Genomic DNA, 16,044 nt, shown 5'->3' with positions numbered 1-16,044 from the left:
ATTAGACTCCTCTGTATATTGGCTAATCCATTTTTATACTCCTTCCCACTGTAAGCATCCATGATAGTGAATTCAAGTGTGATTATAATAGGTATATTCTCCAAGTTAAAGACTGAATGCAAAACGGAATCTTCCAGGATCTTTCGGTATAAGATGTTTAAGTAGAAGTCGTTTGAACTTGAAATGTGTACATTTGTATTAACTTTCTTGGGTAATTCAGAAAGGATGTCTGCCATTCTCTTTAATGATACCTACTATACTTCTTGTTGAATTGACCCCAGCATTAGGTAATGTATGCTCACATAGTTTTGCTGTGATCATGCCAGGGAAAAAAGGCTATTTTCAGCCAACAGAAATGGAAAAAACAGATAGGAGACATACCTAAGAGTTATGCATCTGTTGACAAGAAGACTATTTCCAACAGATGTGTAAATGGAAAACCCTTTCTGCTGCGTGCAAGCAACACAAAACATTTGTGTTAGGCACCAGAGACGTGATGTGCCTGGTTGTGTGAGTGTTAAGTGGGACTACCTGCAGACTCCCTAAGAGTGGCCGTGGTCAGTTCTCTGCTTCACCCTACTTGGTCTTAGAGTCCTGAACCTTTCTCTAGGATTTATGGGCTCTGTGTTCGGAGGTATCCCATTCCACATGCATTCTGTGGTTTCCTCCACCCGCCTGTATCAGCTTTCCATGTTCTAAGCAAGCTTTATTTTCATGTTTCTCTCCCATCTTCTTGGTACTTGTGCATCAAAACCTATTTTAATCCTTTATTGTTTTTGTATTGGGGTCTGAGAAGGCAAAGGAGGTAGTGGTATGTACTTAGTCTACCATCTTTAATTGGAAACCTCTCACTGGTTAAAAAGATTAAGGATTTGAACCAATGGACTTGGGCAAAAATGAGAGAAGCAAGAGACTTAGGAAAAGTCAGACTTAAATTTTAAAGTAATATTTATTGATCTGGGCAGCACCACTTTGGGCATGGAATACAAGGATTGACAGCACTGCTGGAATGCTACTTGCGGTCATAGTCTTCTCCCAGGCTCCACATTTTCGCCTTGTACAGAGTGATGTCATTGTAGACCCTGAAGTGGTTCAGCCTGCGGTCATCATGGTCTGGGTTGACCTATGGGAGAATGCTGGAATCAGAAAGGGGCCTGTAGAGAAGGAAGAAAACCTAAGCTTGGAGTCAGATGGATCTGGGCTTAAATTAGGCCCCACCTTCTTGATGTATAAGGAGCTCTGGTGGCACAGTACCTAAGGCATTTGACTGCTAACCAGAAGATTGGTGGTTTAAACCTATCAGCCACTCCGTGGAAGGAAGATGGGACAATTTACTTCTGTAAAGATTTACTGCCATGGAAACCCAACGGAGGTGGCTGTGAGTCAGAATCAACTTGATGGCAGTGAGTTTTTGATTTCCTGATGTGTGGTTCCAGCCATGTTCTTTTTCTTAACCTCTGATTTATGAAACAGCAATATCTAGCTTAAAAGAGTTGTGAGGATTGAATGAGAATAACCTATGTAAAATACCTTCCCAGAGCCTTGGCCTTTCCTGCTGCCTCTGGCTTCTTTTATCCTACTATAATGTAAGTTCTGGAAAGGTAAAACCCATTGCAATGGAGTCAACTGAGGACGACCCTATGTGAGTCAGAGTAGAACAGTTTTCAGTGGCTGATTTTTTGGGAAGTGGATTGCCAGATGTTTCTTCCAAGGCACCTGTGGGTGGACTCAGACTTCTAACCCTTTGGGTAGCAGCTGAGTATACTAACCATTTGCACCACCCAGGGACTTCCGCCAGGGTAGGTGCTCTGCTTTAGTCACTGCTGTATCCTCAGCACCTAGAGCAATATCCAGAACACACTAGGTACTCAGTATATACTGTTGAATGAAAGAATGAATGTTGCTGAAATTGTTAAACAGAGGCGTATGTAAAAGTGGGCACTCTGATACACAAATCCTATAGAAACTATAAACTTAAAGGATATATTTTCGGCCAGTGTTGCTAGGAGACGAGGCTGGGAAGTATTTGTTGAGTGTGGCTTCTCCAGTGTCCTAGAATCGGGGTTGGGGGTGATGGTACTCTGCCTGTGTGGGGTGAGGTCCTGCCGGGGGTCATGGAGCACCAGGTTGAGGATGATCAAGCCTCTTCAGCCCCAACCACATTACTTTGAAACTCCAGCTTAATTGCTGTTTTTTTGTTCTTAAACTTGATTTGGGTGAAAGTTTACAGAGCAAATTCATTTTCCACACAATAGTTCATATACATTTTGTTTCATGACATTGATTGGTATCCCCATAATGTAACAACTCTTGCCACTTCCTCTCTGATTACCTTTTCCCTGTGTTTTTTCCTATGCTTTCCTGTCCCCTGAGCTATCTGCCTGTGCAAATACTGCCCTTTTGTCTCACATGGTTGATTGTTCTAAGGAGTGTACCCAACTGGTGTAAAGTTTAATTAACTTTTATGGTTGCACAAACACTTGGGTCTAACTTTTTGTGTGTGTGTGATTTGGGTGAAAGTATACAGAGCAAATTCACTTTCCATAGAGCAGTTCACATACACTTTGTCTCATGACATTGACTACAATGTACCCCAATGAAACAGCTCCCCTCCCACTTCCTCCCGATAGTTACCTCTTCTGTGTGTCCTTCCCTCCATGCACTCCTGCCCCCTGAGCTGTCTCCTTGTGCATACATAGCCCTTCTATTCTCCCATGATTGTTCTCTCCAAGAGAGAGAGTGTATCTGCCTAGTGTAAATGTTCACCTCATTTGCCTGTCTTTTGTTTGGCTGGAAGCCACAGGTGTGGGTTCAATTCCAGACCTGAAGGGCAGCCAGGGGCCATAGTCTCAGTGGTTCCATCAGGCTCTATCAGACCAGCAAACCTGGTCCTTTTTTTTTTTTTATTTTTGAGTTCCACATTATTCTCCTACTCTATCTAGGATCTCCTACATAGATCCCCCTGAGTGGTTGACATTGGTAGCTGAGTACCATCTAGTTCTTTTGGTCTCATAGTCCTATAGGCTGAGGATTGCATGGTGTACCAGTTCCTGGGACTAATTGTTTCCATGAATCTTTCGTTTTCATCATTCTTCTTTGCTCTGGACAAGGAGAAACCCATTGTTACATCTAGATAGCTGCTTGCAAGCTTTTATGATCCCAGTTGTTACTTGCCAAAGTAGGAGGTGGAACAATGTTTTGTGCAGTATGTTATGCCAATTGAACTTGATGTCTCCTGTGACTATGGTCCGGAGCTGGCAGGTTCAATTACTTGCTCCTTCTGGGTAGCTGGCTGTGACCAAGAAGTGACTACGACCTTGTTCCTTGTCAGCTCTACTATACCACTGGGAATTCTTCCAGAACATATCAATACACTTGTAGAGAAATTGTCTGCCAATTGGGTCTAACATTTTTGGGTATGCTTTCTTAGTATGCCACTAGTACCGTCTGATGGCACCGCTTACAATGATGAGCAAAACAACCACTTGTTGAGTGGCCCCGTGTGTGTCAAAGTAGAACTGTACACCATAGGGTTCTCGGGCTGATTTATTTGGAAGTCAATCACCAGGCGTTTCCCTTAAAGCACCTCTGGGTGGTCTTGAATCTCCTTTCGGTTTGCAGCTGAGCATCACCATTTGCACCATCCAGCAGGCATGGGACGTTTGCAGAGCCTTTGCAACTCCATAGGAGCTCTAGTGAGGTAGTGCCTAAGGCATTTGACTACTAATCAGAATGTGGCGGTTCAAACCCACCAGCCACTCCTCAAAAGGAAGATGGGGCAATCTACTTCTGTAGTGATACCGCCTTGGAAACCCAAGGAGGGTTCACAATGAGTCAGATCGATGGCAGTGAGAGTGGTTTTTTTGGTTTTGCAACTCCATAGTGATGACTGGTCTGTGGCATGTGCATTTCATTATCTGCAAGGCCTAGGAGAGTGAGAGAGGGCAGGCCCAGCAGGGATCAGCTCTACTTGTCCTTCCTGTCATGCCATGGTGAGTCTTGCATGACGCATGTTGGAGGGTCAAAGACAACATTTCCCCATTTGCACTCTTTGTACTCATGGGCGCCAGGTCTGTACTCTTCACGAAAATGAATAATGAGCTCAATTACTAAAGCTCTGTAGTATTTTTCTGAGTTGCTTAATAAACTAACTTGGGTGATTTTTATTTTCACTCCACCAACCTCCTTCTTCCTTCCCTTATTCACTACATGTTAGAACCTTGTGGTGCAGTGAATCACCTTTATGTGGCCTTTCTAGCTGTAGAAATGATTGGCTAGGACTGTGCAAATAAGGTGCATAAAAGACTCTTGCAGGGATCAGACAGCTTATTATGCAAATAAGGTGACTATGGCCTACCAAGGGGATTGGTTAGTTTTGTTATCTTGCTTGGTTAGTAAGGCCTTATCCTATAGAATTTAGGGACACCTTATTACCAACAAGAAGAACTGGGAACAGAGCACATCCTAAAGGCTTGGTGTCCCTGAGTTGACATCCTTTTAGACCCAGAAGAAAGAGTGAACACTGAAGACAGTGAAAGACAGCAGTGGTAGGCCTCCCTGGGCCCACAGAGCAAGAGCTGAGCATCTTCAGGCAGAGGGCTTGCCAGTGAAGCTAAAAGAGTTCTAATGCTTGCCTGTGCAGGGCGGAGGCCTGACTGTGCCCGGTTCAGGAGTTACCTCGGAGGATCCTTTGTAGAGATCTTCCTATGGTAGGGTGGATCCAGACACCTCTGGGCAGAAAGCTTGCCAGTGGAGGTAAAAGTTGTAATGCTTGTACAGAGCAAGAGGGCCCAGAGTGTGCCCTATGCACGGTTTGCTTGCTTCCCCGTCCCTGGGCAGCAGGGGCTCGGAGCAGCAGCAAGAGAGCTCGTCAGGCCTGGGTCGTATGGCAGGAACTGGTGGCAGAGGCTTAGAAGGGCCTAGCATCAGATGGTTGGAAGATCCTGTACCGGGGTCTTCCAGCCAGCATGGCCTGGTGAGGCCCAGCGGCAGAGTGGAAGCCACCAGCAGGATCATGGTAACCAGAGGCAGTGGTGATACGAACATAGCATCTGACATAAGACTTGAACCACAGCGTGCCTGCCCAGTGACTTAAGAATACACATAGGTCATTGGGGGTAAGCTACTCTTCTTTCCAGAATCTGTTGGCATTGTTTGCTTTCTATAAATAGAAATATTTATATTTTCTGTAAATATAAACATTTTCTATAAATCAGCTTTCACTTTGCCAACTCTGTTTCTTATGTGTCCAGCTGGACCACAGATAAATGTAGCACCCATAATGTGGCTGATGCTAGTGGGTGTACATGCCTCATTCCTAGCAGTCTAATGGCTGCCTGGAGGTTTGAGGCACAGCCTGTGTACATGTGTGGTGCAGATAGACATGTTCCAACAGTGCCCTTTCCCCCATCCTCCACCTTTCTCCCTTCTAGCACTCTACTATCTAATCACATTTTACCCTCTGGGACTCAGTCCTTCCTTGTGTGAGTGGTGGGGGCTCCTGCTGGAGTCCTCTCCCTGTCTCTCATAGTTTCCTTTTATCCAAGGCAGTACCGCATATCTGAAGAGGAGTTATCACAGCGAAACAGCTTATTTACTCTTCTCACTGGTGATACTGAGAACTACTGATCCATTTATTCCAGTCTCTTGTCCTGGCACAGCCACATCCCCAGACTAGAGTTGCATGAATGGATGAGATTGCCAGATGCCTGTAGTGAAAATAAGAGAACTAGAGGGTATGTGGAGGGAGCACCCTAGAAAATTTCTCAGTGGATAAATACAACTGGGAGGCAAGCCAAGAAGCCAGGAGAAGCACTGGCTGGTCCTGTGTTGGGCTAGGTGCTCCCCTTTCTATTCTTCCTCATCAGCATCATAGTGGCCCACTTTTATGGATCACTTATCTAAGGGATCTGACTGCTAAGCAGAAGTTTGGTGGTTCAAACCCACCAGCCACTCTGCGGAAGGAAGACAGGGCAATCTACTTCCATAAAGATTTACTGCCTTAGAAACTCAATGGAGGTCACTGAGTTGGAATCAACTCATTGGCAATGGGTTTTTACTTCGTGCTAGGCACTATCCTAAGCAGTTTATATATTTTATCTTGTTTTATCATAACAACAAACCTTTGAGTGTAAATACTATTAGTATCCCCATTTTAAGATAGACAAATGGAGGTGAAGAGAAGTTAAGGTCAAACAGCCAGGAAGTGGTGGTTTGGATCTGAACTCAGACTATCTGGGTCTAGAATTACCAAGTCACATTAATACATGAAGGATGAGTTAAATGCTGTAACAGCAGGAGGCATACAGGGCTGCAGAAGCAAAGGGAAGGAGAACACAACTCTGCCTGGCAGAGAGTAGGGTGGCTGAGGCCTCTAATGGGACTTTATGGAAGAGGTGACTCCTGAGCTGGGTCTGGAAGACGAGTAGAAGCTCCCCAGTAGATAATCATTGTTATTAGTTGCCAAGAGTCTATTCTGACTCGTGACCCCATGTTTGCAGAGCAGAACTCCATAGGGTCTTCAAGGGCCCTTCAGAAGCAGATTGCCAGGCCTGTCTTCCGAGGGACCTTCAGGTAGTTTCGAACCTACCTCCAAGTGGCCAGTAGTTGATATGGACTGGGAATTAGAAGGTGGACTGAAGGAGCAATAAATGTGAAGAAACAAGGTGTGTGAGATTTTGGTGCCTTTGAGGTAATGAAAGAAGTTCAGATATAGCCAAGAAATAGTGTCTCTAACTTCACACCATACTCAAAATATACTAGATGGTTAAAAGCCAAATGCAAAAAGAAAAAAATAATCCATAAGGAAAAATACAGAAGAATAGTTGTTTCATAAAAGTGAGTGTTGAAGATTTTCCTAAGCAAGACAAAACTGAGAAACTGTAATGGGAAAAATTGGGATATTTGACTACTTACAAATTCAAACCTTCTGTGTGATGAAAGGGAGCTCTGGTGATGTAGTGCCTAAGGCATTTGACTGCTAACCAGAAAGCTGGTGGTTCAAACCCACCAGCCACTCCTCGGAAGGAAGGTTGGGCAATGTACTTTCATAGTGATATTGCCTCGGAAACCCAAAGAGGGGTCGCTATGAGTTGGATCCCACTCGATGGCAGTGTTGTGTTTTTTTTGTGTGTGTAATGAAAAATGTAAGCAGAGTTAAAAAGCAAATGTGGCAGAAACTTCAAGTTGTCTATTGAAAAATCTGCATTTTTAAAATTTCTTAGTTCATATTTTTTAGTAACAGACCAAAAAACAAACCCTTCACCAATGAGTCAGTTTTGCCTTATTATGAACTCTTATATTATAGAGTATAACTGCACCATAGGATTTTCTTGGCTGTAATCTTATAGAAGCAGATCACTGGCCTTTCTTCCACATTACTGCTGAGTGGGTTTGAACAGAGGCCCTACATTAGTTACAGTAACAATTGGCTAAATACTACATTTCCCAGGCTCCCTTGTGGCTAAGTCCTTCCATTCAAATGAGGTGAGTCACATTACTGACATTCCCATTTTACAGAAAAGGGAACAGAGCTCAAGATGTTAAGTGACACACCCAAGACTTACTGTTGTTGTTGTTATATGCCATCGAGTCGGCCCCGACTCATAGTGACCCCTCCTTGGGTTTCCGAGGCAGTATCACTAGGGAAGTAGGATTGCCCAACCTTCCTTCCGAGGAGTGGCTGGTGGGTTTGAACCGTCAGCCTTCTGGTTAGCAGTCAAGTGCCTTAGCCACTATGCTACCAGAGCTCCCCAAGACTTACTAATGACTAGTAAAGCAAACTCAGGCAGTCTGTCATCAGCAACCTTTATTCAATCAATATACAATATTTGCAGTCACTGGGTGGTGCAAACGGTAAACACGCTTGTCTGCTAACCAAAAGGTTGGAGGTTCAAAGCCTCCCAAAGACACCTCAGGAAAAAAAAAAAAAAAATCACCCATTGAAAACCCTGTGGAGCACAGTTCTACTCTGACACACATGGATTTTCCACGAATCAGAATAGACTCAATGGCAACTGTTTTTGGTTTATACAGTATTCATTATGTACCAGGCACTGTTCTAAGTGCTTTGCAAATATTACTTAATTTAATCCTCATAACAACCTTATGAGATAGATACTGTAATAACCCTATTTACAATGAGGAAACTGATTCATGAGAGAGCATAGTAACTTACCCAATGTCACACAGCTGGTAAGTGGTAACCAGAATTCAAAGTCAGGTAGTCTGGCTCCATATTCTGTTGTCTACATGACCTCTGTGCTTCTTAGTGTTTATTAAATGAAGGTGCCATGCTTACCAAGGGCTCTGAGTCCCATCCAATTTCCTGGCTTTCAGTTTGTGTCTCTGGGTATTTCTTCCTTGGTTCTTGGGCAGCGTCGTGAATGAGATTCAGAAACCTGGCTGGAAGATGAGGCTTGGGTTATGAAGGAGTCTGGCTTTGGGACCAACGTGTTCCTGTGCCTTTTCCTCTGGCCACATTGCTTCTTAGAGGCAGAGCACCCAGGCTCAGAGGACTGTCTAGGCCTTGAGACAGGGATGTCTGGTTCCTTTGTTCATCTTTTGATAAATACTTGTTGAGCACACATTGTGATGGGCATAGTTTTGGGCTCTGGGAGTAGAGCACTGAACAAGCTAGATATGGTCCCTGCTCTCCTGGAGCTCATAATCTAGGTGGGGAGACAGGAGGCAGTGTACAGATAAACTCAACAGTTGCAGATGGTGATACTTGCTGTGAAGACAGGATTAGTTGAAGAGGCCTGTGAAGGCGGGCAGCTGCTTTAGATGGGTAGTAGAAGCAGCCTCTCTGGAGGCCAAGCAGGAGCCAGCCCTAGGAAGAACTAGAAGAAGACCACGGCAGGCAGCAAGAAAAAGGCCCTGAGGCATGAACAAATTGGGGTGTAGTAGCTGAGGCAGAGAGTGAGAAGGAGGGTGGTAAGAAGTGAGATTAAATCTTTCCGTATCAAAATAAGTTAACATCAGATATTTTTCTAATTCCAGTTTCAAGAACTTAAAAATGTTTCCCATTAAGTTCTATTAATTTGAGAGAAGCCATTTGGCAATGAAAATAACCTGGGATTTAGAGTCAGGCAATCCTGGCCATGCCATTGTTAATTTGTCAAGTTGTTTAAATTCCCTGGGCCATACTTCGCTCATCTCTAAAATAGGAGGAAAGTACTTATCTCAGCAAAATGTGGGAATGGGATGAAGGAATGTAAATAAAGGGCATAGCATCAGGTTGGACTCATCCTTGATACCTGGCTTTCAAGACCCTCACCTCCTGTTATTTTCTTTATTGCCATAAGTCACTGATGCCCATCTTTCACTCTAGCTAGGCTGGTCTCCTCCCACAGATAACAACCTTACTTCCTTTGATTATGCTCTACCCATTAGCTTATTAAGTCTCTAGGTGACAGAAACGATTAAGCACTTGACCACTACTGAAAGGTTGGCAGTTCGAACTCACCTAGTGATGCCTGGGAAGACAGGTCTGGTGATCTGCTTCTGAAAGGTCTTGATCTGCCTTGAAAACCCTGTGAGTAATTCTACTCTGCACATGAGTTGGAACTGACTTGATGGCAACTAACAACATTAGTTTACTTACTTGTCTGTCTTTACTATGCTATGAGGTCCTCCACTCCCTCTCCCCACTTCCCACCCCATCCTCCTATATAAACCCTTCAGCCTTCCTCCAGCAAGTTCTAATCTAGGAAGGGTAGGGAGGAAGAGGGATTCCCAGCAGATATCTCTCTTCCCTCATTCCCACACACAGCCCCTCTTCACCTATATACCGTGGCCATGCCAAACTGCTTGCAGTTCTCAGACCATGCTAGTGTCTCTCACTTCTGTGCCTTTCCATATACTCTGAATGTCCTTGCATAGTCTTCTCCATATTCCACCTCATCCTGTCATCACCTCTTCTAAGACCTCCCAGAACTCTCCTGCCTGAGGTGGTGCTTGTTTTCTGTGATGTTGCCACACCAATCTTGCTTTCTCTATTAGTCCACTTACTTGTCTGTTTCCTTCACTGTGCTGTGGGGTTCTCATCTCACTTCCAGCCCTGGTCACAATGACTATAACATGGTAATAATGAAAATAATACAGGTTTTCCCTGCTCTCCAAAAGCAGAATGTTCCTATAAAACCTTTCATAAGCAGAATGGTGTAAAGCAAAGAAGCAATTGCCATTAATTTATATGGGAAAATGTTTTGAATGTTCCTAGACAGGCCCCCCCCCCAATACCCTACCAAATCATACCAAATGACACACAAAACCTGGAATAACACTAACATGCAGTATTCACAGACACATTCAAAGCTACAGGCTGAGATGCCAAGTGTAGTTCCTGGGGAAGGAATATGGGGATGCTACTGTCATTGCTTGGGGTGTGGCTGCCTCTTTAACAGCTTGCTGTAAAACAAATGCTGAACACTAATTTCGCTATTCATCTTTTTTTATTCAGAAAAAAAATTCTCTTCACATTTTTTTCAGTTAGTAAAAACATGCACTAATGTAGGTCTTTCATAAAAGTGAAGTGGCATAAAGCAGACTGTGGTGGTTATGTTTTTGTGTCAACTTGGCTGGGCCTGGTTGAGTGGCTGGGCAGCTGGTGGTAGTTATTCCCCATGATGAGCCTGGCAATCAACTCCATGGTGGGATCTACCATAAGCAGCTGAGTAACTGCTTTGGGGATGTGGTCTGCTTTCTACATTTAAGGAGAAGCCTTGGGAATGGTCTCTAGCCTATGGCACGCTTGGACCCTGCATATAGCCATGTCGTTGCTCAGCAGCCTACTATGCTCTGCCAACCTTGGGACTTACAGTGGATTTAAGTCAATGGCCTGCCATGTGGATTGGTAACATCGGGACTGTGCCTTTTTACTTGTCAACCTTGGGGCTTCTCAGCCTCAGCAGCCAGCAACTGAGTGAAGAAATGCCTCTAGCTCCAGCAGGCTGGGAGCAGGAGGCAGAGCTGGACCCCAAGGTTGAGGGGCTTTCACCCAGCCCCTAGAGCCTGGCACTTTGAACTTGGACTTAAAGCCTCCAAACTGTAAGAGAATAAACTCCTGTTTGTTCAAGCCATCCCATTTGTGGTATATTCTTGTCAGAGCAGCACTACGTAACCAGAACACAGACTATCCAAAAGCAGGGGGATAATAATGAATGCTTGTTGAGCACAATGTACCAGATGCTGTTCTAAGCACTTGTATTATTTCATTTAATCCTCACAAAAATCCTAAGAGTTAGCTTCCCCCAAAAATAAAAACTCCAAATTCTGTGCCATTGAGTCGATTCCAACTCATAGTGACCCCCTTTGGGTTTCTGAGGCAGTACATCTTTACAGAAGTAGACTGCCCAGTTTTTCCTCTGCTGAGCGGCTGGTGGGTTTGTGCTGCCAACCTTCTGGTAAGCAGTCAGATGCTTTAGGCACTGTGCTACCAGAGCTCCTTAAGAGTTAGCTTCCAAAAAACACCACCAAACTCACTGCCATTGAGTTGGATCCAACTCATATCAACCCCTCCTTGGGTTTCTGAGGCAGTATCACTACGGAAGTAGATTGCCCGACCTTCCTGCCGAGGAGTGGCTGGTGGGTTTGAACTGCCAGCCTTCTGGTTAGCAGACAAATGCCTTAGGCACTATGCCACCAGAGCTGCTAAGAGTTAGCTTAGAGGTTAAATAACTTTTCCAGTCACATGGTTAATAAGTGGCAGAGACAAGATTTGAACTCAAATGGTATGACTCCAAGGACTCTGGTGGTGCAGTGGTTAAAGCATTTGTCTGCCAACCAAAAGGTCCGTAGAGTGAACTTACCAGCTGCTCTGTGGGAGAGAGATAAGGCAGTCTGCTTCTGTAAAGATTTACAGCCTTGGAAACCCTATAGGGCACTTCTACTCTGTCCAAAAAAGGGAGTTCTGATAGCATAGTGCCGAAGGCACTTGACTGGTAACCAGAAGGCCGGCCACTCCTCAGAAGGAAGGTTAGGCAATCTACTTCTATAGTGATAACACCTCAGAAACCCAAGGAGGGGTCGCTCTGAGTTGGGTCCAACTCGATGGCACATAACAACAACAACAACTAAGTCAGAATTGACTCAATGGCAGTGGGTTGGTTGATTTTGGTTGTAGTATGATTCCAAAACCCTCCCTTATACTCACTGAATTCTTGGTTATGAATGAATGATGAAGGAAGGCACTGTTGAGACCATTAGAAATACTTTTTGTTGGCTTGACAGTTAATAAATTGACATTATAGTTAATTATGTCAGTCTCTTGTGAGCTTGCTTAGTATAAGTCTGGTTCCCAGACAATCAAAAGCACAGGACTCTGATGCTTGCCCCAAGGTAGCACTACCCTGAGGATTCTCCAGGCAGCTTGCCTCTCTACACTGTATCTCAAAGGTGTTTTCAAACCCCAAGACTTACCATCTGCAGGTTCCTCCAGGTTATCATGCCAAGACATGGGCTTTCTGGCGATTGTGTGAACTAGAGAAAAACAGGATCAAAAGTTTACATTAAAACACTAACTCCCAGCCCTCTCTAAGAGGCCAAGCACCCATGTAAGCACTTACTGAGTATCCACCACATCTTAGGTATTGTACTGGGCAATAGGAAACAAAGTTGAATAAGGCTCTCAAGGAGTTCACACTTTAGAGTGATGCTGTCCAGATGTGGTCACCACCCACATCTGGCTATTTGAACTAAAAAACTAAAATTAAATATAGTTACAAATTAATTCCTCAGTCACACTAGCCACATTTAAAGTGCTCAATAGCCACAGTTTGGGACAGCAGAGATATATAACATTTTCATACTTGCAGAACATTCTATTGGGTGGTGCTGATCTCAGGGAGGGCAAACGTGTCAGACAGTCTAATGAGGTTAGTCAGATGCCTAACCAGGAGGCCATGCGATCAGAGAGGAGCAGTATCCATATTAATTCATTCACTCATTCGTTCAGCTTATAATTACTGGTGCACTGCAGATACATTCATGAACTTCAGAGAACAATTCCCATACTCGTTGAGATTCCATTCTATTTGTGGTGACAGACAATAAGGCAACATATAATATCTGGCAAATATAAGGTATAATATAAGATGAAGAACAATCAAGAAGAATAAGTGGATAGAGAATTGATGGCGGGGCAGGATGTGGATGATGTATCACCGAGATACATTTGAGTAGAGTCCTGAATAAAGTGAGGAAATGAGCCATGTGAGTATCTGTGGGAGGAATATGAGCGTGTGCCTGCTGAGTTTGAGCAGCATCAAGGAGGTCAGAGGAGCTCAAGTGAAGAAGATGGATGGAGAGAGTAGTAAGAAATGACAGGAAGTCAGTAGAAACCAGTGTTTCAAAGGAGAGCAGACAGGAGTCAGACAAATCAAGGCAGGTCTTCCTGGACTGTGGGAGTGAGGATGGAGAAAGAAGCAGATTCATAGGCTGTTTAGAGGATAGACTTAAGAGGTCTTGGTGAATAGATATGGAGATGCCTCCACATGCATGATGAAATCTTTCACTGAGGTAGGAACATGGAAAGAGCTAGGTGAGAGAGATGTCGAGGAATAAAAAGGACTTGGTGACTACTGAGAAGTGTGGAGTGAGGAGGAGAGAGATGTCAAGGATCATGTCTAGGCTTCTAATTGGGAAAGCAAGTGGTTGTGGTGCCTTTTACAGAGACAAGATATTTTAGACTAGCAGCAAGGGTGTGAAATAAATAAAATTTTCAAACTGGTGAGTTTGAGGTGTCGATGGGTTGTTAAGGGGAAGGTACTGGGAGGTGGTTGGATGTGTGGGCTTTGAGTTCTGTTTGAGACTCAATGCATTTAAGATGAGCTAATGTTACAGAACCAGATGAAACCCTCCAAGGATTGTGCAAAGTGAGAAGAGCGGGGGGGGGGGGGAGGGCCATTTTATCAAGGGAATGTGAGCCTGGGGTCTCTTACCTCTGAGCTTTCTGAAGGCCTAAGACAATATTGAAAACTTAATTTTTTTTTTTTTTAGCTTAAAAAAGGAAAATCAAAATAACAAAATACCCCCTGCAAAATATGAATTATTTCAAAAGCAAAATTATAAAGAGCCTTTCGACTTTTTTTACAACAGAAATATCATTTAATCATGACCTAGGTGCATTTTAATATATTTAATATATTTGATGTGATGAGTGGTGAGGTCCCCCACAGTCATAGTTCCTGAAGCCTTGTTGTTGTTGTTGTTATGTGCCCTCGAGTCAAACCCGACTCATAGCGACCCCTCCTTGGGTTTCCGAGGCAGTATCACTACGGAAGTAGGATTGCCCAACCTTCCTTCCAAGGAGTGGCTGATGGGTTTGAACCGCCAGCCTTCTGGTTAGCAGGCAAGTGTCTTAGCCACTATGCTACCAGAGCTCTCTCCTGAAGCCTAAGAGGGTCTTAAAATTGCAGGAGCTCAAGAGTGACCCAAGCGCGCGATGGGGGGTGGTTCAGGGAAGGCATCCCCTTTGCTCCCCAACACCCTCACCCCATTCCCAGGCCGCTCCTTCTTCCTCTGCTCCCTCCCTCCTCTTTCCCCCTCCTCCATCCTGACAGTCGCTCACCCTTTCGGAGGGGATTCACATGATACTGCGTGTAGAGTTTCTGGGTTCGTAACTCTCTGAGGTATAATTCGCGCAAGATCTGGTTCTGATGGACCTCATCTGGGACCACCTTCTCCCTTTGATGTCCCGCCATGGCTCTGGCGGAGCTGGCTCTGGCTCTTTCTTACAGCCCTTTGGCCGGCCGCTCACCCAGTCCCAGACTTCCAGCGGGCTCCAGGTAACAGCGTCCCACGCTGTCTCTAGGCAACATCGCCCTACACGACCCTCCTCCGGACTGCGCATCCCCCAGTTCCGACCTATCCTCTCCCTCCTCCCCACCCCCAGCCAGTCTTATTTTGCTGCCGCCTCTTGTTCCGCTCCCCATCCACCCTCCTCAGCTTCTCAGGACCTAAGTGTGGTTACTAGGACCAGCCCTGGATACTTCCAGTAAAGGATTCGCTGTCAGGTGGCAGATCCATGAGATAATGGAGTTCAGATCGGACCTCACCTTGACCAGTCATTTCATAAGAAGACTTTGAAAGGAATTAGGCACCTCTCTCACTTTAAAGCAGATGTCCAGAATAAAAACCATCTATGTCTATCCCACACAGAAGCAGAAGTTTCATACCTGAGAAGACATAATGGTGGAAACCAATGGAATGATATGGCCACAGTAACCCTTTCCTAACCTAAATCATTTGATGTATTTATAACTAATTTTAAAGGAACCAAAAAAAAAAAAAAAATCCTTGTTGTTAGATGTCTGGAGTCCATTCAGACTCACAGGGACCCTATGTATAACAGAATTAAACACTGCCTGGTCCTGCATCATCCTCACAATGGTTGCCATGCTTGAGCCTACCATCTCAGGAACTGTGTCAATCCATCTCCTGGGGGAGCTCCCCTTTTTTGTCTGACCCTCTACTTTATCAAGCATTATATCCTTCTTCAGAGACTTGTCTCTCCTGAGGTATGTTGATCAAAGCATGAGAGACGAATTCCGGCCATTCTCACTTCTAGAGAGCATCCTGGCTATATATAGTTCCTCCAAGACAGATTTGTGCATTCTCCAGCAGTCTATGGTACATACAATATTCTTCACCAATACCACACTTCAAATGCATTGATTCTCCTGAGGTCATCCTTACCAGCTCTCACATGCATTCATGCATTGAAAATAAATACCAAGGCTTGGGTCAGGAGCACCTTAGTCTTCAAAGTGACATCTTTGCTCTTAAACACCTTAAAGAGGTCTTTTGCAGCAGATATGCCCAGTGCAATATATCATCTGATTCCTTCGCTGCTGCTTCTGTGGGCATTGAATGCAGATCCAAGTAAAATGAAATCACTGACAACCTCAATCTTTTCTCCATTTATCATGATGTTGCTCATTGGTTGTGAGTATTTTTCTTTTCTTTACTTTGAGGGGTAATCCATACTGTGAGTTGTAGTCTTTGATCTTCAGTAAGTAGTTCAAGTCCTCTTGGGTTTCAACA

At 44.4% G+C, this 16,044-nt stretch overlaps 1 protein-coding gene across 1 annotated transcript; it reads right to left on the bottom strand.

The window, feature by feature from the left end:
• Nucleotides 1-1,012: 1,012 nt before the first annotated feature.
• FAM183A (family with sequence similarity 183 member A) lies at nucleotides 1,013-14,702 on the bottom strand. The gene is made up of 4 exons (XM_007953030.2): nucleotides 14,570-14,702; nucleotides 12,421-12,480; nucleotides 8,300-8,403; nucleotides 1,013-1,123 (listed from the first exon to the last, which is right to left on the bottom strand). The coding sequence occupies exons 1-4, from the start codon at nucleotides 14,700-14,702 to the stop codon at nucleotides 1,013-1,015; spliced, it is 408 nt and encodes a 135-aa protein (XP_007951221.1).
• Between the last annotated feature and the right edge of the window lie 1,342 nt (nucleotides 14,703-16,044).

Source organism: Orycteropus afer, unplaced genomic scaffold, assembly GCF_000298275.1.
Source record: "Orycteropus afer afer isolate SDZICR_OR568_19922 unplaced genomic scaffold, OryAfe1.0 scaffold00370, whole genome shotgun sequence".
Classification (NCBI taxonomy): domain Eukaryota; kingdom Metazoa; phylum Chordata; class Mammalia; order Tubulidentata; family Orycteropodidae; genus Orycteropus; species Orycteropus afer.
Note: the sequence above shows the minus strand (reverse complement) of the source record. Positions and strands in the feature narration are given on the sequence as shown.